The sequence below is a fragment of the Amblyraja radiata genome, chromosome 11 (genome assembly GCF_010909765.2).
Source record: "Amblyraja radiata isolate CabotCenter1 chromosome 11, sAmbRad1.1.pri, whole genome shotgun sequence".
In the NCBI taxonomy this organism is placed as follows: Eukaryota; Metazoa; Chordata; class Chondrichthyes; order Rajiformes; family Rajidae; genus Amblyraja; species Amblyraja radiata.
In genome coordinates, this window is record NC_045966.1 from 49,033,444 (window position 1) to 49,060,204 (window position 26,761).

The 26,761-nt window shown below is 41.7% G+C and overlaps 1 protein-coding gene across 3 annotated transcripts in view; it reads right to left on the reverse strand.

The window, feature by feature from the left end:
• The window catches only part of kif3a (kinesin family member 3A), a 97,637-nt gene that overhangs the window by 14,504 nt on the left and 56,372 nt on the right, over positions 1–26,761 (reverse strand). For 2 of the 3 annotated variants that reach the window (XM_033029881.1, XM_033029883.1), the window contains 10 exons: positions 25,904–26,048; positions 23,999–24,083; positions 23,446–23,551; positions 22,399–22,538; positions 20,997–21,194; positions 20,083–20,257; positions 16,524–16,619; positions 11,032–11,040; positions 6,863–7,019; positions 1,052–1,232 (listed from right to left, as the gene is read on the reverse strand). In XM_033029881.1, coding sequence (XP_032885772.1) covers positions 1,052–1,232; positions 6,863–7,019; positions 11,032–11,040; positions 16,524–16,619; positions 20,083–20,257; positions 20,997–21,194; positions 22,399–22,538; positions 23,446–23,551; positions 23,999–24,083; positions 25,904–26,048 — 1,292 coding nt within the window. The remainder of the gene's footprint in view (positions 1–1,051; positions 1,233–6,862; positions 7,020–11,031; positions 11,041–16,523; positions 16,620–20,082; positions 20,258–20,996; positions 21,195–22,398; positions 22,539–23,445; positions 23,552–23,998; positions 24,084–25,903; positions 26,049–26,761) is intronic. The other variant, XM_033029882.1, reaches the window with a different exon arrangement.

Consider the following 26,761-nt stretch of genomic DNA (forward strand, 5'->3'; position numbering starts at 1 on the left):
GCAAGGCTATGTATATAGAGTAGCTTAGACAAGTATGCTGCAACTATACAGGATAGGTTCAGCTGCATTTAGAGTAATGTATGCAGTTCTGATTGCACCATTACAGTAAGGGTCTGGAGGCTATGGAGAAGGTGGAAAAGAGGTTTGCCAGAACGCTGCCTGGGATGGAGGGTATTAGCTATAAGGAGATGGTAGGCACAAAATGATGGAGTAACTCAGCGGGACAGACAGCATCTCTGGAGAGAAGGAAGGGTCAAAGTTTCAGGTTGAGACCCTTCTTCAGATCAAGTCTGAAGAAGGGTCTCGACCCGAAATGTCACCCATTCCTTCTCTCCAGATATGCTGCCTGTCCTGCTGAGTTACTCCAGCATTTTGTGTCTACCCATGATTTAAACCAGTATCTGCACTTCCTACCTACAGCTATAAGGAGAGGTTGGACATACTTTTTCCAAGGGTGGGAATGTCAAAGACTAGAGGGCATATTGTTTAAGGTGAGAGGGGAAGTTTAAAGGAGATGCGCAAGGCACTTTTTAAACAGAGTAGTGGGAGTCTGGAACTCATTGCAAGGGGGTGGTGATGGAGACAGATGTGATAGGAGTATTTAGGAGGTTTTTGGATAGGCACCTGAATATGGAGGAAATGGATGGATATGGCTCACATGCAGGCAGAGGAGATTTAATTTAACTTGACATCATGTGTGATGTGAACATTGTGGACCTTAGGGCCTGTTTCTGTGCAGTATTGTTCTATGTTATATCTTTATTTTCAGAGTTATTATATTCTGAATTTGCCTACTTCTCTAATGATGAGTGAATTAATAATTCATTGTACAGTAACCCCATAGCCCCATAACCTATGAACTTTACTTTTAAAATTGGGAAAATGAACAAAACTCTCCAATCTAGATTGGAACCAATAGGAGCAAAGTCAAAGTAACCAAAGAAAATCTGTCATCAATCTATTTTGGTCATTTAAACAGCACATTATCAGGATGATTGACTGAAGTAGGGTTTCAATTTTACGATACTAAGATTGTGTTAAGAGAATCAACCTCTTTTTCCTCCAACTCTTTCCGAAGTTGTTCTGCACGATTCCGACGAGTCTCCAGTTCACAGTTAGATTCATCCAGCAACCTCTCTTGCTCTTCAGCTTTAGCCAATAGATCCACTCCTCCCACTATCACCTTCTTCTCTAGTGCTGACAATTTTTCCAACAAAGTCTGATGTTCTTGCCTTGGGAAGTCCAGTGAAAGGATTTCATTACACACTTATTTTGTAATAAATAGCATTAAGATATAAATTCTCTTCGAAGGATTAAGAAAATATCAACTTTCAAGCATATCATGATTTGCCCATAAAATGAAAAGAACGTAGGGTGGGACCATAGTAGAATATGAGATAAGAAAAATAATGTTGTGCAAATACCTTCAGTCAAAAAAAATGCAAGGACTTTTTGCACAAAGTAATTTAGTAATTGACCACAAAAAACAAAAATTCAACAATATCTTAATCAGAATATAACTAACTCATCACAATCATAGGTCCTAATTGGAAAATAAATAATATCTGGTGCAAAATTCCACCATAACTACGGATGCAAACGTTTTACAGAGCATGCTTTAGTAAAGGATGTTCTGTAAAATGTTTGCATCTGTAGTTATGGTGGAATTTTGCAACAGATATTATTATATTCTTTATACAATATTTGATATACATGGTTTACTCACTCATTATACCAAGCAGTTTTTAATGTATTCTGCTATTACTAAACTATTTCTGTTAATCCAAATGCGAGTTAACACTCACTCACACAGTATAAATTCACAGAACAAAACAGTGGAGCATCTGTGGAGGAATTGGACAGTCGGCTTTCAGGAAGGAAATGCTCTTCAGATTAATTGGAGAAGGGGGAAGCAGGAAAAGAGAGGTGGGAGAGAGGGGGGGGGGGTATAAACTCTGGCACAAGTGATAGGTGGATACTGATGTGACTGGGGAGGGGGTGATTGGCAGATGGATAGAGAAAATGACAAAGGTGAGAGGTGAAAATAAAAGGGTTCAGATATGGAAAGAAGCGGAGTGAAATGTAAAGACCTAGCAAGGTGTTTAGATGGGAGGGCATAGGGGAAGGCAAAGGATGGATGAATAAAAAGGAACTGTGAGACTCAAGGAAGGGAGGTGAATATACCAGAGGCGGAGAGAAAGCAGTGTGTCTAAGGTGGTGGGAGAAATTTGTGCACGCAGGGGTGGGGAGGAGTGTACGTGGGAAAGAGAGAGATTGGGGGGGCGATATAGGTTGAAGTTTAGATTTCAATGTCATACCATTAGGTATTAAGCTACCCTAGTGGAATACGAGGTCTTGGCAGACAGAGTGCAAGTGTTCGGCAAAACGGTCGCCTAGTCTGTGCTTGGTCTAAGATGTAAAGGAGACCAATTAAGGAACATTCACTGCAGTAGATGAGGTTGAAAGAGGTGCATGTGAACTTCTTTCTCATCTGGAAGACAGGTACTCCTTGTACCATCTGGGGGGGGGGAGGGAAGGTGTGAGAGTGGAACTGTGGTACACAGAAGACACAGACAAGGGTTCCATCCACAACAGCAAGGGGGAAGCCACGTTTACTGAAGAAAGGGGGCATCTCCAAAGTCTTAAGAGTGAAAATCCTCATCCTGGGAAGAGATGCGGCAGAGGAGAAATTGACAGTAATGGATGGAGTCCTTGCAAGAGACAGCGTGGGAGGAAGTGTACTCGAGGCAGCCATGGGAGTCAGTGGGTTTGCAGTAGATGTCAGTCGATATTCTGTCCCATGATGGACAGAAAGATTGAGAAAGAGGAGAGATGTGTCAGAAATAGATCAAATTAATGAGGGCTGGAGGGCAGGGGGGGGGGGGGTGTAGATAGTAGTAAAGCTGATGCACACAAAGATCATGTGTCATATTGCAAAAGCATTGCATTGGAGATAAATCTAAGCAGAATAACATCAAGGTAAAAGGGGCTGTGGGAATGCAATATTTTCATGACTTCATCGTTGCAAAAAAACACAGCTTAGCAACTCTTTGGTGGCAATAAAAGGGGTCTTTGTGTAACATGCCAAGCCCCACTTCTTTCACGGGCCTGCTGCTGCGAAGACAGAAGCAAACGTTATTCTTTATGGGAAAGGGGTTGCAATGACTCGGAAATGAATGAAGAGCTCCCTCCGGAAGGTATGAAGGGGGGGGGGGGAAGAAGAGAGCAGGTGTTAAAATTGAAAGGAGTCAACCTGGGTCACATTCCCAGCTCTGGGCTGGGCCTACTGCAGAACACCCTCCTATAATATTTATTTTACAGTGATCTATAATAATCACTCTCCGGGCAACATGATCTAAATTCCCCAGGAACATTCCAAAAGAGCATTGCAGCAACAGTGCCATGACCTGAGTGTGATTGCAGTGGACATCATGAGAAAAAGATGATTAGTGAATAGAATGTCCAATTGAATTTCCAGTGTTGCAATCACACCTTACTCTTAAAGATTTGCGTTTAGAAATATAGCAAAGAGAAAAAGAAATTTTACCAAATTTCTAATCCCCCTACACCAAGAAAATCAAGGAATGTGAAGATAGTACAGTAAGTGATGCTCAGGTAAAAGATCAACTGTGAGTGTATTCAGTGATAGAAGGGCTGAATGGCCTACCCTGGACTCTATTTTTGCTGCTTTTCCCTTCACTGTCATGATAGCTACATCTGGTGGCTATAAACGGATATTGCAAAACTAAAAATATAATGTGTGCAACAAATCTGAAATAAACCATGGGGCACATGAAATAAACATCTCTTTATGGTGTATTTAAGGAAATCCTACTCAGTAAATACATTTCGGGACATAGGGGTAAATTTTCCAAACAATCTATTAAAAATGCATTTAAATGAAATGTAATTCAGAATTTAAAAACAATCGCTATGAAATAAACTGGCACTCAAGATCACAAAAATTGAGTGCACATCTTCTCAACTCACCCCCACCCTATTATACATTCCAACAACCACATGATACAAACTATATTGCAGAGATACCTATCTGTCAGTTTCTTTGTTGCATATTTTTCCCTAGATTCCCTATCTATAATCTAGGGAAACACTTATTCTTCAATCAAATACCTCTCTCTTCACAAATTTGGGTAAGTTTTGTTATGTAACGATGAAGCTTAATGTATTTTTTTCAGAATAAGAACAAATGTACATCTTTAAAAATGACTAAATTACACTATAGCAATTAATCTTTAAATGTTACCATCTCTTTATCTCCCTTCCTTAAAAAGGTGGAGCAAGCAGAGATGTTGAAAATGTTCTAAGGCAAGGTTTGATAAGGAATGGGTTGGGTGGGATTGAGGTGCGATTATGGTTACAGTATGATCATCTACAATCATATTAGAATGTGGAGTATGTTCAAGGGCAGGTACTTGCTCCTGCTCTTTATTCATACAAATGATTTTGATTTCTATGTGGAAGGTTACTGGAGAATTGATTAGCTGATCAGAAAGTTTCAACACATAACTCAAGACGCAAGGCCTTACATATTTTCCAAACTTAATCACGTTAAAATCTCACCTACAAACAAATATCATCATTTGCAATCTGATGTGACCTGACCTGTTGAGTATTACCAGTATTTTCTGCTGTTATTTTAGAATTCCAGCATCTGCAGCTTTTGCGGTCTCCCAGGTTCACTCTCTCTCACCTTGACAGCCAGAAGGGGGACTATGGATGCTGTTCATTGATTTCAGTTCAGCTTTCAATGCCATAGTCCCCACCAGACTTGCTGAGTAGCTGCTGGAACTGGGGCTGAACACTCCCCTGTGTGCCTGGGTCCTGGACTTTCTCACCGTCAGGCCCCAGGTGGTCAAGATGGGGAGACATACCACCAACCCCCTCACCCTGAACACAGGATCCCCCCAGGGTTGAGTACTAAGCCCCCTACTGTACTCCCTGTAAACACGTGACTGTGTGGCCAGGTTCAGCTCCAACTCCATCATCAAGTTTGCCGATGACACTGTGGTGGTGGGCCTGATCTCCGATAATGATGAGAAGGCCTACCGGGAGGAGGTGGCTGACCTGGCACTCTGGTGTCAGGAGAACAGCCTCCTCTTGAATGTCACAAAAACTAAGGAGCTGATTGTGGACTTTAGAAGGGTTCAACATCCGAGGACCTAATTGGAGATAAATGGGACTACGGTGGATAGGGTGAGCAGCTTTAAATACCTGGGAGTTCACATCACAGAGGATCTGACATGGACAACACACACTGCCGCACTGGTGAGTAAGGCAAGGCAGCGCCTTCACCACCTCAGGCAGCCGATGAAATTCAGGGTCTCTCTGAGGATCCTTCAGTGCTTCTACTCTGGTGCTGTAGAAAGCATCTTGTCCGGTGACATCTCAATCTGATTTGGGAACTGCTCTGCCCAGGACAGGAAGGCTCTGCAGAGAGTAGTGCGTTCGGCGTATGGGAACTACACTCACCCCCGTGCAGGACCTATAAACATAGAAAATAGGTGCAGGAGTAGGCCATTCGGCCCTTCGAGCCTGCACCGCCATTCGATATGATCATGGCTGATCATCCAACTCAGTATCCCATCCCTGCCTTCTCTCCATACCCCCTGATCCCTTTAGCCACAAGGGCCACATCTAACTCCCTCGAATATACACCAGGAAGTGCAGATCCAGAGCCAGCAACATAATGAAGGACCCCTACCACCCCATCAATGGACTGTTCCAGCTGCTATGGTCAGGCAAGCGCCTCCGCTGTCACGCTGTGAAAACAGAGTGGATGAGATGGGGTTTCTTCCCACAGGCCATGAGGACTGTAAACTCTAATCTCATCAGGGACTAATTTACTATTGTGTTGTGTCTTTTTTATTTTTTTCTAAAATGTGAATACTGGTTCTGTTCTATTCTGTTCTGTTATTTCTGCACAATCCGTAGGCATTGCCACTTTCATTTCACTGCACATCTTGTATGTGTATATGACAAATATACTGGAAATCAGAAAGAAAACAAGAAATATGAATTTTTCAGTATCATTGTGACATAGGAGAACATTCAGTCCTCATCTATGCCACTCTCGGAACATTCCCATTTCCTCACTGTGATCTATGTGAGAACATGCCTATGCTCCCTTGTTGTTATCCACATAAATCAGGGATAATTTTTAACAGTCAATTAACCTAGCAACCAGCATTTTGGGATATCAAAGGGAACTAGAGTAACTGGGGAGCAACACATGGTTACGGGGAAAACATGCAAACTCAGCATAGATGGCACCTAGATTGTTGAAACTGTGCACCAGCAGCACTAACAGCTGCACCATTGTTCTGCCCGGTACTCCAAATGTCAGCCAGTATCTGAAACTCCATTTCTTTCTCCAAAGATGCTGCATGACCTGCCGAATGTTTTCTGATTTGTTCCACGTCTTTTAAAATTAAAATTTCAGGCGTTTTTGCACATTTATTAGAGTCAGTCATACAACATAGAAACAGGCCTTCCTGCCTCACTTGTATTTGCAGATCAAGGTGCCTTCCTCAGCTAGTCCCATATCCCACTAAACATTTCCTATCCTGTCTTTTAAACATCGTAATTTGTACCTACCTGTACCACTCCTCTGGCAGATCATTTCCTATACCTATCACCATCTGTGGCGAAAAAAAACATGATCCCAAGGACCACTTTAAATCTTGTACCTGTGCAGACCAGTTGCGGCCAATTTGAGGTAATGAAAGAATACACTAACCGTTTCACCACCATTACAACTACAAAGTGTAAGCCCATATGTTTATTAACTTTAGTGACATGCACCTCAAAAATCACTCATTGAACTTTATAATCTTTAACTTACTGTGCTTTCAGGAGGTCTTTTTCTCGCTTCTCCAGCTCTGCTCTTGCTTTGTTCCTTTCTTCCTCCTCCATGTCAAGCTTAGTTTCAAGAACTTTTCTCTCTTCATCAATCTTTGCCTGCATTTCCACCATCTTTTCAGGAGATACCTTCTTCTTTCCTTCATTACAAAATAAATTGTGCTACCTTATTGCACAGATCACATTTATATTTGGCCACATTTTTCACATCTGGCCAAGTAAGGCTTCCTCATAATTAAACTCATCTTTAACTACAATGACTGCCTTAACCTGTTGATCATTTCCAATATTTTTTGTTTCTATTTCAGATTTCCAGCATTTGCAGTTTTTTTATTTCCAGAGTCAGAGAGAATTTGGGGCACAGAGGCCAGTACATCAGGGCTCTCACTTAACTTTTTTTCCCTGTTGCCAGCCGGGCAACCTTGTCAGCTTTTTAGGTTGCCAAATGACAGTTTAGGTGGTCATTTAAGACGGTTTGCATGACGCGTGCGATCATGTGCTCGGACGAAGTGCGTAGTTACCATTCGGAATTATGCTCAATGAAGCATTCACATATTATGTTCAAGAAGGAACTGCAGATGCTGGAAAATCGAAGGTAGACAAAAGTGCTGGAGAAACTCAGCGGGTGCGGCAGAATCTATGGAGCGAAGGAAATAGGCAACATTTCGGCCGAAACCCTTCAGTCTGAAGAAGGTTTTCGGCCTCAAAATGTTGCCCATTTCCTTCGCTCCATAGATGCTGCCGCATCCGCCGAGTTTCTCAAGCAATTTTGTCTACATTCAAATATTATTTCTGCTTCAAATAAGTCACAAACTAAACATATTCACCAATCAAGACATGATATATACCACAATGACATGCAGCAAAATTATAATACAATATCTCAACTCTTTTTACACATTGCAATTAATGCAATTTTTATTAGTTCTTTCCACTTCCAAACAAAAATGTGGTTGGATTATTCAGCATATGATCAACCTGTGTCAATAAATCCTGGACCATGGTAACATATATACTTAACCATGCACACTACAGATTGATGCAAGCATGTTTTCTGTGAAGGACCGAAAATTACCATGACATGGCCATAGCGTAGGTCGTTATTGCTATTGGTACAGAAACACTCTCGCTTCCCACATAATAACAAAATATACAGGTTGCAAGGAAATTTCTAAAGGCATTGTATGATAATAGCTGTTAAAACTGACTATGCCCATCTAACAGGTTAAACATTACACCAACTGACAAGAGATGGCCAAAGGCCATAACTGCAGCAAATGTTCTTTTGATAATATGTTTAAAGGTGTCAAAACGCCACATTACCGGATATTCAGATTAGATGTACATGTTGTGAACAGCAATGAAGATACCTGGTTTGTACGCACCAGGTTTAAATTTTTTTGTTGATAAACGCTTTTTTCATCATTCCCACTTCAGAATTAACGTTAAAATTTCAACTGAAATATCTCCTGACCAAATTTGTGATGTATATGACCGACTGTAGAAGTAAACCCTGGATAAATCCAACATATAGTTGCGAATCTTTCTCATTAAATAACTACAGTACTGATACTCCATATTAAGAGCATTGATTTGCCGTTAAAATGAATTCTGTAATAACGTGTCAACGGTAGCAGTGACAATCAAACACCGGTTTTAATGTTTCACGTGTTCACAATTTAATTAATCCATCTTTATAGACTAAAACAAATAATAACATCGGGAATTAAAACACATTTGATTGGATTCCGTTATCAAACATACTCCATGTTCGCTCTGAAGACATTTCCAGCACAATAGGGTCAGGGGGTGTGTGAATCAGTACGGGGTGGATAGGTGGCGGGGGGGGGGGGGGGGGGGGGGAGGGTCGAGAAGGCAATCGGTGCGGAATGGATGGATTGAGGCAGGTGGATTAGCACGTGTTGGTTGGAGTATGTAAAATTGAGAGGGGAGAGCACGGGGCATGTCAGTGGTGTTGAATGGGGGAATCAGTACGGGATGGATGTGGGGGGGGGATCAGTACAGGATGAATGGGGGGTTCAGTATAGGATGAATGGGGATAGACAAAAATGCTGGAGAAATTCAGCGTGTGAGGCAGTATCTATGGAACGAAGGAAATAGGCAATGTTTCGGGTCGAGACCCATCTTCAGACTGTTCCCCCCATTCTTCTTGAATGGGGGGATCAGTACAGGGTGGATGGGGGGGGGGGGGGGCAGCTCAGCACAGGACGAATGGGGGGTTCAGTACAGGATGAAGGGAGGGGGGTCAGTACAGTGTGGATCGGAGGGTCTGTGCAGGATGAATGGGGGGGGGGGGGAAATCAGTACAGGATGAATGGGGGGGGATCAGTACAGGATGAATGGGGTAGACAAAAGTGCTGGAGAAACTCAACGGGTGAGGCAGCATCTATGGAGCGAAGGAAATAGGCAACTTTTCAGGGTCGAGATTCTTCTTCAGACTGTTCCCCCCATTCTTCTTGAAAGTGGGGATCAGCAGTACAGGATGGATGGGGGGGGGGGGGTGTCAGCGCAGGATAAATGGGGGGGAATCAGTACAGGATGAATGGGGGGGGGGGGGTTCAGTACAGTGTGGATCGGAGGGTCTGTGCAGGATGAATGGGGGATCATTACAGGATGAATGAGGGGATCAGTGCAAGTTGAATGGGGGGTTCAGTAAAAGATGATGGGGGATCATTACAGGATGCATGAGGGGATCAGTATAGGATGAATGAGGGGATCAGTATAGGATGAATGGGGGATCAGTACGGGATGAATGAGGGGATCAGTACGGGATGAATGAGGGGATCAGTACAGGATGAATGAGGGGATTAGTACAGGATGAATGGGTGATCAGTAAAAGATGAATGGGGAGATCACTACAGGATGGATGGGGTGGGATTGGTGCAGGGTAAATGGAGGGTGGGTCAGTACGGGATGAATGGGTGGCTCCGTGCAGGATGAATGGGGGTAGAAGTGCAGGATGGATGGGAAGGGGGGTCAGTACAGGATGAATTGGGGGACCAGTGTAGGATGGATGGGGGGGTGGTAGGAGAATCAATGCGAGGTGGATAGGATGATCAGCGCAGGATGAACAGAGGCGGGACTGGGGATCAGTGCGGGATGCAGAGGAGGGGTCCCAGGAGGAAGGTCAGCGCTCCTCGGACAACATCGCCCCACAGCCTTGGCCGTCCCTGTCCACCGCCAAGTGCCGCCGCCAAAGGGGAAGGCGGTTGGGATCTCCTCGCCACCGCCTCCCCTCCTCCGCCGGCCAACAGCAAGGTGCGGGGCCGAGCGGTGCAGCTCAAAGATCCTATACCTATAGGATCTTTGGTGCAGCTGCTTCAGACAGCGGAAGGAGGCCTCCCCCTCCCTCCCTCCTCCCGGCCTCGGCGTGCGGGAGGGTTTGTTTTGAAAGTGCCGTTAGCGGATTTGTAAGTAGCGGCCGCTATCAGGGTGGGCGGGGTGTGGGAGGAGAAGGAGCCGCTGTCACGGCCACTGCTGCCGCTATTCGGGGCCCGTCATTGGCTCCGACCCTTCGTCACCCCGCTCCTAGTATCTTTGCCCTACAATACAGCCGCCGCCGACACGAAACATCACGTTCGTTTTCTCCAGAGATGCTGCCTAACCTGCTGAGTTACTCCAGTTGTTTGTGTCTATCGGTATAAACTAGTATCTACAGTGCCAAGCTGGGCAAAATAAGTCGGCGTTTAGGTTGCCCGACGGCACTTTGGGTGGTCATTGGCACCCGGGCAACCGTTAATTTCGAGCCCTGTACATCCCAATAAAATAGCAAATAAAACTAAGTGGTTTGGTTACTTTTATTTTACTTAATGTTTGTTCTTTAAAATGTTTTTAATAAATTGCTTGATATGTTTAAATATTTAAGGCTGAACTATTATCAACAACATACTGTTTCTATACACAATCTAATCGTAAACTTTTTTATTTAGCATCTTAATTGGGTTTCCATCTCAGTTCATTTCACCTCCTTCATTATGGGCTATTTAAAATAGATAAGCTGCTCCTTAGTAAACACGCAGTGCATCAGTTTAGTGGAATTGTGTTTAGTTCTTGTAAAGGCAACTGCCCACACAGTAAAGTGTATATAAAAAAAACATTATACTAAAAAAAAGTACAATTGAGGTCACAAACCTGCTTGGTCTTGAATTGGCAAAAAGTTAGTAGGCCATACAAAGGCAGCATGCGAATGTAGGAGGGAAAAGAGACAAAAATCAAGTCATTATTTTTGGCATTTCCAATAGCCAAAGCGATGGAGATCACAACTCAAGCACAAACTGTCGCAAATACAAAAGAAAGTTAAAGATAATGAGTCCTACAAATCGTAACCGTGCATGTTAAGAAATAAAATTGCACTAGCAAAAAGCTCTAGTTATTTATTTACTTATTTTTAATTAAAAGCCTATGTAAAAGCACTAGTTATTTAAACATGAATTTAGTGGATAAAGTTTATTTTGAAATGTAGTTCTCTCCACAAATTTCTTTAGCAACTCATGCAAGTTTGTTATTGTAATAATAGAGGTTTGAGTTGCATATAACAAACCTCTAAACCCATCTTTCAGCTGACAATCAAAATCATTGAGAAATGGTTACAAATATTTGAATCCACTAGGATTCCTAAACATGTTTAAGTACGTAAATGTTTAATTCCCATATCATCTTAGGAGTTCTGCTGCCCAGGCACATTTGCTGCCTCTCATCAAGAACAGGGTTAGGCTTGTAAGGACAAGGACAGGGAGCTCCTAATCCCTCCCCCCCCTCTCCTCTTCCAAGGTTCTCTCTGTGGCAGCAGGAGGATCTTAATGTATCTCATACTCCTGGTGTAAAGTCATCACTTGAACCATCAACTCTGTTTCTCTCTTCACAGCTGCTGCCTGATATGTTGAGTACTTCTGACATTTTCTAATTTAATGCTTCATTAACATGTAACTTGCTGAAAAGAACAGCTAATTAAGTGCCTTGTTGGCTGCTAAAATAGGGCAGAACAGGTATAATCCAGATACGTTAATTGCTCCGAGAAAATTTTAGGCCAGGCAAGTTAATATGGCTCAAAGGTTGCATTTTGAGGCCTGAAAGAACAATCTTGCTTCGATCACATAACTTAAAACTCAACTTTCGTGAACTCTTTTCACTAAGTTTGGCATGTATAATGACTCCCTGACTCTTATACCCAATGCCCCAATAAATAAAGGCAAACATACCATAGGCCTTCTTTATCACTTTATCTACTTATGTTGCCACTTTCAGAGAGTTATCGACTTCGACCCCAAGGTCCCTCTGTACGTCAAAGTTTTTAAAGGTTTTGCCATTAATTGTATATTTTCCCCTTAAGGGCCTGTCCCACTGTACGAGGTAATTCAAGAGTTCTCCCGAGTTTCCCGATTCGAACTCGGAGAATTACGGTAATAGCCGCTCGTAGGTACTCGGGGTTCTCGTGGACACTTTTCAACGTTGAAAAAACATCACGAGCTTACCGCGTTTCCCGAGTACCTACCGTTAGCGTTACGAGCCGCTAAGAAAAGTCCCTAGCTCCGATGTACCCGTTCTTCTACGTACTTGCATTCTACGTACTTACCACGTGTTTGATTTTTTTTTTTAAACTCGGGAGAGCTCTTGGGTAAACTCGTATAGTGGGACAGGCCCTTTACATTTGACACTTGTTCGGATTAATTTCGATCTGCAATTTCTCTGCCCATATCTGCAGCTGATCTATTCCCGCTGCATACTTCGACAACCTTCCTCACAGTCTGCGACCCCAGCAATCTTGGTGTCATCTGCAAACTTACTGACCAACCTTCCTTACATTCACATGCAAGTTGTTTATATATCTATCTTACAAACAGGTCTCAGTAGAGATCCTAAAGCGGCCTTTTCACGGGGCGACTTGACGCAAGAGTTAACCAGAGTTTAACATCGTGGGAACCTCGTGCGATAACAGTACGGCATTCGTGGACCACCGTGGACCACCGTAGCGCTAACGGCAGGTAATCGTGTATCTTGGTCACTCGGGAGAAAATTCAAGAAAGTTTGAATTTCTCCAAGAGTGACTTGTACACTTGTGGTTGAGCATTGCAACATTGTATGAACATAGTGGCCAGTGCGATATCCGTAATAACTCTTGCGGGTACTGTGGGAACTCCTGCGAACGGTGAACCCGGAAGCTGGACAGAGGGGACAGAAGGTGAGTAAAAATTGTCTTCTGTGGGATTGAATTTAAAAAATAAATAAAAATAAAGATTTGCATCCGCATATGGACATCAACTTATTCATGAGTTATGTTAATGAGATTCAAGAAAATAACTATAATCTTTAAAAGGGACTTTAAAAGGGACTTTACTGAAAGGTTACGCATTTTTATGGTCCGTGAGAAATTTTTCACATGTACTTCTTTGAGAGATACAGGTCGGAGTCCTCGCCGACTAGCGATCGATGCCTTTCCGAAGCAGGGTCCGGAACGCTACCAATCAATGGTGTACAGAGACCCGTGTAAGGAGTGAACTGCACATGCTGGTTTAAACTGAAGACAGACACAAAAAGCTGGAGTAACTCAGCGAGTCAAGCAGCATCTCTGGAGAAAAATAGCTGATGTTTCGGGATGAGACACATCTTCAGACTCAATTCCGATTAGGCTGTCTGAAGAAGGGTTCCGATTCGAATCGCCACCTATTCTTTTTCTCCAGAGATGCTGCCTGACCCGCTGACTTACTCCAGCTTTTTATGTTTTTCTTCCCAGATCTGACTTACCTGCTGAGTTACACCAACATTTTGTGTCCTTCTGTGCGTATTAACCAGCATTAACCAGCGTCTGCAGTTCCTTTAGACATTACCTAACTTCAGATTTTAGATATAGCGCGTGGGAACTCCTGCGAACAGTAAACCCGGAAGCTGGACAGAGGGGACAGAAGGTGAGTAAAAAAGGTGGTCTCAATATCGACAAGGGAACATGTGTCCTTCGAGGACGTCCCACCTAATTGTCATTGTTGGATAATCTTTTTAACAGGAACACTTGCAGAGATGGCTCCCAGAAAATCTCAAAGAAAGGGGGTAAAGCGTGTCAGAGATGTTTTTGCCATGCAGGAGAATGAGGAGGAGACGCAGCAAGAGAGACAGGTGGAGAGGCAACAGGAGATGCCACAGATAACACTGCCTGTGGGCTCCTTGGAGCAGGGAGAGGGTGAGCAAGGTGGATTTCAGATTGCCTCCCCAGTAGCCGTTGTAGGAATAGCCTCTACAGACGCTTATGTAAAGGGAAGATGGCAGAAGGTAAGGCCATATGACTTCACCAGGGAACAAGAGGGGGAACTTGTAGAATGGTACCAATTTAACGAGATTCTCTACGATAAATCCAGAGAGGATTATAGAAACAGGGAGAGAAAAAGGAACCTGCTGGAGACGAAGGCTGCCGAGTTTCCCGAGTGCTCATGTGAGTTTATATAACGATATATGTTCATCAAGAGGAGAACCATTTAATGTTATCCAAGATTTAAAAACATACATTGCTATTGATGTAAAAGTGCTGTGTTTGCAGTTAACTTAAACTTCTCTTATAAGTCTGTCTGTGCCCTGCAGCTACAAAGTAAAAAAGTCGCAGACAGCGCGTCAATTAACAAAACCACCATCCTGTACTCGAAATTACTTAGTATAGGCATGTCTCCAAATGAGCCAATTCAACCAAGGGAAGATATTTATAGTGTGTGAAAAAAAAAGTTACATCATTTGTGTCACGTGTAGTTCACGATGTTCATTCAAGATTTAACGCGAAAGTTCGGGAGACGGACAAGTCACTCGCACAAATAACAGAAATGCCGAGTACCGTGGGAACTCTTTATCTACCCCCCGTTATATCGTGCGAGACTCGTGCTGGACCACGACCACTTCACTCTGGTGACATCTTGCGTCAACTCGCCCCGTGAAAAAGCCCCATCACGGAACTCCACTGGTCACAGACTTTCAGCCTGTAGATTGTCCTTCCACCACAACTCTCTTCATTCTATCACTAAACCAGTTCCGAATCCATACGACCTGTTAATCCCGTGCATCTTAATCTTCGATCAGTTTACAATGGGGTATTTTATCAAATGCCTTACTGAATCCATGTGGACAACATCCATCGCCCTTGGTCACCTCCTTCCTCAAGTTGTTTTCTATCTCAATTTCAAAGTACAAATTTAAAACTACAGAAAAAAAGGTAGACGGGCCAAAATAGACTATATACAACAATGCATGCATGTCAAAGACTTGCAAATGGTAGGTTAACTGGTTATTGTAAATTCCACTCTCCCCCTCCCCCAAAGTCTAAGTGAGTGGTAGAATCTAGTAGGAGTTGCTAAAAATGTTGGGAGAGCAAAAATGGGTGGCTGGTGTAATAAAAAGGAACTGGATATGCTAGTTTAAACCAATGATGGTACAAAATGCTGGAGTAACTCAGTGGGTTAGGTAGCATCTCTGGATAAAATAGATCAATGATGTTTTGGGTCAGGAAGAAGACCAAGCCAAATCAGGGCCAAATTGGGTGGTTGTTCTGAACTCAATGAACAAGAAAGGCCTGTTTCTGTTCTGTGCCTCTATTTGAGGGGTATTCAGTCAATGTCTAAATATTATCCTGCAATCACTCTCAACAGAAATATAGTCAGGATTCCTGTGTAATCATTGGCAATCGAAGCAATTATATTCTAATACAAATTAGCATAGAACAGAATGGATAAAACCCGAGTCCAGAGATAATCTCACTGCAATCCAAGATGGGTTTGTCAGGATAATTAATGTAAGGACCTATCTAGAACAAGACAGCACTGTCTCACAATGAAGGCACCAACCACCCAAGACTGAGAGGAAGAACATTTTATTTTGGGTTTTGAATTATTGGAATTAATAATTCCATAGTTGCGTTAGTCAAATCAATGTATATTCAAGGTGAAGAAGCACTGATTTTTTATTGAGAGAGTGAATCAAGGTTTATGATAGGAAAATTCATACAAAATATTAGCAAAGATTTCATTGAATGGTGGTGTGGCTTGAGGGACTGCATGAATTACTCCTGCATCTTTTGTTATAATACAACAGCAATTTTCTAGATCCCATAAAGTAAAAGATAATTAACCAGAATTGGTTTTAATGAGGTTTGACCACATAAGAAATGTTAACCGCAATAAAGAGAAGAACACAAGAATGATGGAGCAGGAGTGGGTCACTCAGCCCTTCACCATTCAATATGATCATGAGTGATCTATGCTCTTTATTTAACATGGGATATTTTACATGCCCCCATGGGGAAAATAGGATTCTGGTTTAACATTTAAACTGATATGTTAGAAAGCATAGCAGCAGTACATTTTAGAACTGAAGTGGGATTTGCATTTAACAAGCATGTGGATACTTTAAAATAACAGAAGCATAATTTGTTGGTATAATAATGAAGGTACTACCTGTTACAATAATTAACCTGTCATACAATAATTTAATGGCCCGTATGTTTTCTTCAGGCAAATGAAAAATATTTGTGTATGTACCCTTATGTAGAAATGCAAATATTAAGATAAGCAATTAGGTAAAGTGAAGACATTAGAGTATTAACATAACATCAACATATCAAGGCCAACTACATGAAGGTTAATTTATACAGGCACCTTTCCGTTTCTTTTTCTTCTCTCTTCCCTCTCCATTTTCCCCTTCTTCTTCTTCATCTTCAGACGCACTTATTTCTGAACCAGAGATTTCTTCGCCTACAAATCGTTACAATAAATTAAATACAAGCAGTTCCCTGGTTGCATGAGGGTTTGATTCCTGAGAACATCCATTTTCTATAGCTATCCATATCATCTCACACTGCATATCTATATATATCTATATATATCTATATATATCTATATATATATATATACATACACTAGACTAAGTGGGTCCCAGCATCACACGGGAGAGCTGGTCCCCCAACGCAATATTCCACCTCTCCACTAATTCCAATATTGGTGGCCAGTGGGGAAGGGGTGGGGGCTTTCAGGAGCACTAGTATGGGTGTTGTGGGCCGAAGGGACTGGTTTCCAGAGGGCTAGTATGGACATTGTGGGCCGAATGGATTCTTGGGCTGGCGGCTCAGTCACTCAAGCCTGTTGTGCTGGCAGCTCACTCACTCACGGCTGGTGGGCTGACAGTGGACACGGCTATTCCTTGAAATTCCATTTCAAGCATGGTGCAAGGTCACCAAATTCAAGTGCAGTTTCTTACCACTTCAAGCAGGGTGCAAGGCCACCAAATTCAAGTGCAGTTTCATACCATTTCAAGCAGGGTGCAAGGCCATTAAAGACAGTGAGTCGTGACCTCTCCCTCCTCCATCTTGCAGAGACTGAGCCACGGCCACACTTCTGGGTTTTATAGTCCCTCTCCCCCTCCCACCAGAAGGGGCGTGGCCTTCATGCGTGAATAACTGGAGAGAGAATCTCAACATTTTTTAAACACTAATAACTCTTTTATTTTTCATCGATGGGAAAAATTCTCGGCACCTGATGAGCGGAGGGGGACTGAGTAAGATGGCCAAAAATCACAGCCGTACGTGGTAGCGTTTGTTCTAAAATCAATATAAAGCGCAAACAGGAAGTGGTCAAGATTAGACTATTAATTATATAGAAGGCAAGGCAACTTTAATTAGGCAAGGCAACTTTAATTAGGCAACACAGCTTTAGCATTTCCAAACCTTAGGCAACACAGCTTTAGCATTTCCAAACCAAAGGCAACACAGCTTTAGCATTTCCAAACCAAAGGCAACACAGCTTTAGCATTTCCAAACCAAAGGCAACACAGCTTTAGCATTTCCAAACTATATTTTCAAACCACATTAAGCGCAATGACAGGTCAGTAAAACCACTCACAGTTTAGTAGACATGTATTCAGTATTATTCACAGCTCAGACTGAGAGACGTGACTCACTCGCTCCCCCGTCTTGCAGAGACTGACTGAGGCACTCAACACTTTGGGTTTTATAGTCCCTCCGAAGGGGCGTGGCCTTCAGGAGAGAGAATCTCAACATTTTTTAAACACGGGTAACTCTTTTATTTTTCATCGATGGGAAAAATCATCTTGTCCTGCGCAGTGGAGGGGGACTCTGGAGTAAGATGGCCAAAAATCACAGCGGTAAGTGGCAGCGTTTTTTCTAAAATCAATATACAGAACAACAGGAAGTGGTGAAGATCAGACTTTTAATAATATAGATGTATATTACTAAAACTGTCATCTTGTTTGTTTGTGCAGGCGATGTTGCCGAGCCCTGGACTAACCAAACCCTTGATCCTGTCCCGCCAACATTTTCTCAAAATTTATCAACTTAAATTGGGGGTGCATCTTCGACGCAGGTGCTTCATCATTGCCAGAAAATACGGTACATAAGAACGTTTTGTTTTTTTAAATCGTGATTTTCAGGGATAGGAGGGAGGTTTCATTTAAAACAAAAATCCACAATTTCATTTTGTGGGGTGGGGTGGGATAGGGGGGAGGTTTCACTTTATTTTAAAAATCGCGATTTTCATTGTCGGGAGGTGGGATAGGGGGGAGGTTTCGTTTTTTTTAAATCACGATTTTCATTGTGGGGGTGGGTGGAGGTGAGGAGTGGGGGAGCAGGGGGATAGAGGGAGAAGAGAAGGGTAGGGAAGGGAGACGGATTATGGAGGGAGGGCTTAGGGCAGGGGAAAGGAAAGGGAGGGAGAGGTGAAGGAGGGAGTGGGGGAGGGGATGAGTGGGAAAAGACGAGGGAGGGGGGGAGAAGGTGGAGGGTGCTGGGGGATGAAGGGGAATGGAGGATAGGGGTAGGAAGAGGGATGGTGAGGTAATAGACAATAGGTGCAGGAGTAGGCCATTCAGCCCTTCGAGCCAGCACCGCCATTCAATGTGATAATGGTTGATCATCCCCAATCTGTAACCCGTTCCTGCCTTCTCCTCATATCCCCTATATTTTAGAGCCCTATCTAGCTCTCTCTTGAAAGTATCCAGAGAACCGGCCTTCACTGCCCTCTGAGGCAGAGAATTCCACAGACTCACAACTCTTTGTGTGAAAAAGCGTTTCCTCATCTCCGTTCTAAATGGCTTACCCCTTATTCTTAAACTGTGGCCCCTGGTTTTGGACTCCCCCAACATCTAGCGGGTCCAAACCCTTAATAATCTTATATGTTTCAATGAGATGCCCTCTCATCCTTCTAAATTCCAGAGTATACAAGCCCAGCCGCTCCATTCTCTCAGTATATGACAGTCCCGCCATCCCGGGAATTAACCTTGTAAACCTACACTGCACTTCCTCAATAGCAAGAATGTCTTCCCTCAAATTAGGGGACCAAAAATGCACACAATACTCCAGCTGTGGTCTCACTAGGGCCCTGTACAAATGTAGAAGGACCTCTTTGCTCCTATACTCAACTCCTCTTGTTATGAAGGCCAACATGCCATTCGCTTTCTTCACTGCCTGCTGTACCTGCATGCTTACTTTCATTGTAAAGGAGGAGCGGAGGGAGAAGAGAGAGGAGGGGAGGATGGGGGGGTTGAGGGGAGGAAGCAGAGGAGGGTTGGTGGAGGGTGGGGAGAGGGAGGATAATGGATGAGGGGAAGAGGGGAATAGGGGACTGAGGAGGGAGATTGAGATGCATTAACATTGATCTTATTTTTTACAAGTTGTTGCCATTTTAGACTTTAAAACGTTGCAGTCGCGCTCCCACTTGCCAGCCGTGCCTGCGCAGTTAGGGGAGGGGTGCCGTGACTCGTGTCACAACGGGGATCTCTGTCGTCACAATGGGAACCCGTCAACCATACTGCAGTTTGGTGGAATATTGCGTTGATCAGCCATGATCATATTGAATGGCAGTGCAGGCTCGAAGGGCCGAATGGCCTACTCCTGCACCTATTTTCTATGTTTCTATGTTGGGGGAACTGGGCCGAACAGGTCCCACTTGGTCTAGTACTTACTATAATTCCTTCGTTTCATTTAATAATCACATTAACACTACCCAATAATTAAACCGATGGAATATATACTGTATTCACTTATTAATGAATGCCATGAAACACTCTATTTTAACTTCTTTAAAAATGTGCAAGATAAGTTGTGTACAGTCAAACCTCTGTAAATCAGATCAATTGCAATCTAGGGATCCCTTATATTTTTATTTAATCTGTAGCTCAGTTTTCCTTTACATCATGGGTCAGTACCTTCCTTCAGTTTATTCCTGAGATCTTCAATTTCCTTCTGGAACTGACGCAGAAGAGCATCTTTAGGATCTTCATTAATTCTAGCTTTATTCTTGATATTCTTTGCTCTGTTTGCATACCGTAAAGTACTGATGGTTTCATCATAGTTATAATCCGCTGGTCCAATGTTTGCACACTAATTATAAAATGGTAAAAGAGAAAACATGATTCACGTTCAACCCTGTGATACTGAGTAGTCAGTCTTAGCAACTTTGCTGTAAGGATATGTCAAGCAATGGGAAATTAGAGTCCTCTGTCATAACATAAAGTGAACATTGCAGTGGAACTAAGTTAGCACAGTTAGTAAGTTGCGAGTGATCTGTGGTCTACAGAAATTATTAAATCAAAAAGCAATTTACAAATAACTCACAGCCCAATATTTAACGTTGTTGGTGATGTAAACTTTCATTTTAAGAAAATTAGGCAATGAAGTTCTATTGACGTCTATGAAAAGATGCAGACAGATAACAATGTTGTCAATTAATGTGAACCTCATAATTAGCCACATTAGATTTTCTACCTCTCCAATAAAAATCCTCAAGCTAAAAATAAATTCATTCGTAGCACTATGCCATCCCATCATTCTTTCAGAAAAAGTCAAACATTAACTGTAAATAATATTTTTATTAATATTTATATTCATAATAATTTTATCCTGTTTTATCTATAGGAAGCAACCCACTTATGTGTAGTGGGTTAACATAAGCAATAGCATAACATATGTTAAGATTCTACACTTTTTTAGATGACACTTTTGATTTACAGGTGCAAGTGTCTGCTGATGCGAATGCTATTAACAATGTTCAAATACAATGTAATCTCACAAAACGATTCTTTATCTATTAAGTACCAGAAGGACAAAATTATAATCTCACCATCATGGTCTTCGAATTACCTCCTAATGAATCTTGAAGTAAACGTGTCAACTTGGAGTTACGATATGGCACATGTGTACTTTTACCATCAACAAGGGCCGAGATAACATTACCAAGGGTGGACAATGAGAGGTTAATCTTTGTTGCTTCTTTTAATCGCTGCCCTGTGGCTCCAGTTTTTCCTTGCCGTTCTGAACCCTGCAAGCACAAATAATGGGACCAATTTTTTGCAATGAAAATTTTAAAATCTGCTTTCATGATTACAAAGATTGAACCTGATATATGCTTTACAAATATTTCCAAGTGGATGGCAATAAATAATGAAATGCACCATACATTATTGAGCCATTATAAAGACAGATTAACAAAAACAAAATTGCTGCAAATAGTCAACCAGTCAGGCAGCTTATGTGGGAAAGGAAGTAGTTCTATCCTTCTGATGAGAGTTCACTGATCTAAATTATTTATTGTTTTTCTCTGCAGGGAAACGACCCAATTCAAATATTTAACTAATATCTTTCACCTACTCAGATGTCACCCTAAATGTTATGTTCAAATTCAGGAGAATATACAATGGTCTAACGAGAGCAACAAATGCTATTACACTAGGCTAAGATGAAAATGCTTTTAATATTTTTTAATAATCGTTAGAGCATATCAGATGCTGAAAATATGAAATTATAAAACTGGAAAGGCAGGATATATTCAACACTTCAGGAAGAATGTGTGGAGTTCAAACCAGAGTTCATGTTTCTAGCTGATTAATTTATAAATGCACTTGGCATACTATTAGGTAGTGAACAATTTCACAGAAGTTGGTGAACAAACTGCAGTATTAAAAAAAAGGAAATAGATAAAATATAGTGGCCATGACATTATTTAAATTTTGCAGCTTTTCACTAAAGAACCCAGAGCATTTTCAACAAATATATTAATGCACATATTGCAAAAATGTTTGAGCGTACTACAGAACACAATAGGAGAAGTGTTCATGTCATGTGCTACCTTTTAAAAAGCAAACTTATGAGAAAGAGGGGTAATATCCATAGTGATTCAAGAGAATGTGCAGTAATTATGGAGGTAATGATTAGATGAAGGTCACCATGTGTCAAAGTGGTTAAATCTGAAATTTATTGGCAGAACAAAATACTGAAAATAGGAAAGGAAAAGAAGGATGTCAGACTTGGAATTCAGTTATTAGTAATGGGTGATTAGATTAGACAAAATTAACACAAACATAACCAAGAAAGTATAAAAAAAGATTTAAAAATACAAAAAAATCTGCAAAACCATAGTTTAAAGTTAGGTAATTCAAAATACAGGTAATACATAACACATTATACATTCAAAATGTACTTCTATTATTTAAATATGTTGTCTAGGATATATTGCCAATTCTTACAGCAAGATCAACGAGGTGTAGCTTGCCCATGCGCACGTGAATATTTCCATCTATTCCTTTTTCACTACACTCAATAGTAATGGTGAAAATAGCATGAGAACGAGAACTGTGCTCATTCATATTTGTGGCACCAACAGAACCTGGAAGAAAAACAAAAGACTAATATCAACGTATGGCCATTTTCTTTTAAAAGCCAGATGCAAAACATAGCTGAGGTTTTTACACAAAATAATTCTGCCAATGGGATGCAATTCTCCCTCCTCTGATTTGAAAGACACAAAACCTTTTGCCACTGTTAGAAAAAATCTACTTTGTTCATCTTTTATCATGGATTCTGTTTATAGACTTCATGTAGTTTGATAGCTAAGTAGTAGCACGTATTTTTTAATCCAACACAAATATATAAATTTAACAATATTTCTCAGGGCGTCAAAGAAAAGAATTAAAATAGTTACAAATTTCAAAAGGTTAGAACGGAAATATTCAAATCCACCCTCAACACAAAGCTTCCGAATAAAGAAAATTCAAAAATGGCCTAGTTACTACTTATGATGATGCCATTCCTGACATTACGAGATAATTGAGAAAATACTAACATACCTCAAACTTTCAAGGAAATTCATGAACTATGAATAAAATTCCACTATAACCATCAGCTTTAATATGGACACTCTCAAGGACATACAATTGAATATCCCTAACCTAATTTGATAGTTTTGCAAATTTATGGGGATAGAGTTTAATTTTGTTCCCCATATCCCTCAGTGTCGAACGAGAGACAGCTCAGGGATCAATAAGATTGGCTAATTTATTTTAAATTGGAGAGATTACAAAATGTCCACTGGTTTTCCAGATGTTTGATTTGTATTTTTTAACTAGAAGAGACATCTCTGGTGCATTTGACTAAACTGATGGGAAATGTTAACAAATAACATTACGGCGAGATTCTTAAGATTGACTTATTAACAAAAAAATGTTGGTCTACCAAAGTACAAAGTACGAATCCCATGACAAAACTTCCATTATTAAATTATTTTGTAAACTTACGGTTTTTATTCCCTAAAGTCATAATACGGTCCATGTCATCTGCATTGTTTACTACATAACCAGAGAGATCTTTAATATATACTCCAACATCAGGCCGTTCCTTAACCTATACAATGAAGCAGATGAATTTGAAATACAACATGAAAATCAAGAAGACTGAATTACCATTATTACTCTCAAAATCAAACTAACTGGAGTCATTTTGAATTCTACCACAGGACAATAATATGGTAGAATGGAAGAAAATAAGTTGCCCCAAAGGATAGTCAAATCCATTTTCCTGTACAAGTAGTGGATTATAAAGTAGAAAACAAATCAACACTGCAAGTAAAAAGGATTATTAAATTGTAAATAAATTTTAAAGTTGGCCTTACTATTAAAAGAACCGTGGCAAACCCATGGGTTTTTACATGGTCTTTCATATCTGCTGAAAGTCATCGTGGACCCCAAATCTATATGACTGTGGGAAAGGAATATCTGGTAAATGACAAGATTAATGGGTGGATTTTCCTTCCACTTTAGCTGGTTGCGCAACATCAACTCAGCTTCTTACCTCCAGTCTCTGACTCTGATCCTTTCCAAGAAGATCACGAACCTCCTCATTATAAATCTCCAGGTAAGATACTCGCACAAGGAATCTAAAAGAAATGATAAAAGCCCTATATTCAATCATTTAAATTCAATAATCTACATTTCTGACAGGCTCACATCCAAAATGGAGTAAAGTTTGCAGATGCAGACACTGCATTGTACTTTTAAAACTCTTCCTTACATATTTTAATTATAAAAAAAAAGTTTTTTTAAATCCTGGTGGAACTCTATGTCGGGGTGCACCTGCATAAGAAACGGACATACTGCAGATGCTGGAATCTTGAGCAAAAAATAAGCTGCTGAAGGAATTCAGCAGGTCAGGCAGAGTCTGTGAAGGCAAATTAACAGTCGATATTTCAGTTTGGGAACCTTCTTCAGTCTGAAGGTGGGTCCGGACCAAATTTTGTAGCCATCAAATCTCATATAGAAATTTCCTGTTAATTATCATATCTTAATAATATACTGAGAAACAGCAATACACTCGTCAAACTCATCCAACTTGCAACCCCTCAGTGCTTAAATTCAGGATTTTCATTACACTGTAATAACTGTACCACTACCACATTGGGAAAACAGAAATTGCAGTGATTCTCATCCGTATTAAGCCCAGCTAAAAATACCCACTTTATCTTTGCCTTGTGTCTTCTTCATCATCCATGTAAAATCGTAGATCTATTATCAACTCTGATAAAATTATTTATCCTAATATTGTTACTCTACAATTTAATGCAACCACAAGATGTCTTGGTCTTCATGATCTTGTAGCATGAATATGACATTACTGAGATACCATCCGCTCCAACCAACCAACAATTATATCTACTCTTAAACAGGTGAAAGTATTACAGTACACAAAAAAATGCTGGAGAAACTCAGCGGGTGCAGCAGCATCTATGGAGCGAAGTAAATAGGCGACGTTTCGGGCCGAAACCCTTCTTCAGACTGATGGGGGGTGGGGGGGGAGAATGAAGGAAAAAGGGAGGAGGAGGAGCCCGAGGGCGGGGGGATGGGAGGAGACAGCTCGAGGGTTAAGGAAGGGGAGGAGACAGCAAGGGCTAGCAAAACTGGGAGAATTCAACGTTCATGTCATCCGGACGCAAGCAACCCAGGCGGAATATGAGGTGCTGTTCCTCCAATTTCCGGTGTTGCTCACTCTGGCAATGGAGGAGACCCAGGACAGAGAGGTCGGATTGGGAATGGGAGGGGGAGTTGAAGTGCTGAGCCACCGGGAGTTCAGGTAGGTTATTGCGGACTGAGCGGAGGTGTTCGGCGAAACGATCGCCCAACCTCCGCTTAGTCTCCCTGATGTAAATCAGCTGACATCTAGAGCAGCGGATGCAGTAGATGAGGTTGGAGGAGATACAGGTGAACCTTTGTCGCACCTGGAACGACTGCTTAGGTCCTTGAATGGAGTCAAGGGGGGAGGTGAAGGGACAGGTGTTGCATTTCTTGCGGTTGCAACGGAAAGTGCCCGGGGAGGGGGTGGTACGGGAGGGAAGGGAAGAATTGACAAGGGAGTTGCGGAGGGAGCGGTCTTAGCGGAAGGAAGACATAGGGGGAGATGGGAAGATGTGGCGAGTGGTGGGGTCACGTTGGAGGTGGCGGAAATGGCGGAGGATTATTTGTTGTATTTGCCGGCTGGTGGGGTGAAAGGTGAGGACTAGGGGGACTCTGCCCTTGTTGCGAGTGCGGGGATGGGGAGAGAGAGCAGTGTTGCGGGGTATGGATGAGACCCTGGTGAGAGTATTACAGTGATTTGTGTATAATTTAACACAATTCAAAATCAAGATTTAGTTTTTTTGTTTTATACGCAATGATTTAACTCAGCCCCATATAACTATAGGCACATTTATTTTTGGAATGTTACCTGGTATCTCCCTCAGACTTTGCAATATGGCCAAATATGTGTGCAAATGAATTGGGAATAATACCCCTAAGTTCAGGCACAGCTCGTACTCCTTCCATGGTGAATGTCTTCCCAGTGCCAGTTTGTCCATAAGCAAATACTGTGCCTATGGAATAAAAAAGTGTATTGTAATTTTAGGTGATATTTAACATACAGAGACTAAGCAATAGAGTGAAACATTACAAAACATTGCGATGCAAGATATTAATATATTTTAAATTCACATCGTTTTCTGGTGGATCAGGCCCGCAATAAGATGATCAATCTAGAAATTAAAAACTTCCTGCAGATAAACTCAATGAAGAGACAACTTGAATAGAATCCTTAAAATGAAAGGATTCAGTAGGATAGCAGCAGAAAAAGCTTCATAAGTAACAATAATCACCTATAAATACAATACAGAATTTGAGAAAAAGAACAGTACAAATTAACACGAATTATATAGATGAATGCAGGAAAGAGTCTGTAACGGATGGTGGTGGAGACAGATAAGATAATGGTTTTTAAGAGGCTTTTCGATTGGCACATGGGTGTACCAATGGAGGGATATGGATCAAGTGCAGGCAGAGGGGATTAGTTTAACTTTGCAGCATGTTTGGCACAGACATGCTCTGCGCTGTACTGTTTTATATTCTACTAGACCAAGTGGGACCCGTTGGGTCCCTGTCACACGGGAGGGCTGGTCCCCCAATGCAACCCATTCCCCCAACGCAATATTCAATTACTCACCCATAGCCCCCACAAGAGGCCTGGTCCCCCAACACAACCCATTCCCGAACGCAATATTCGACCACTCGCCCATAGCCCCCAACTGCACAG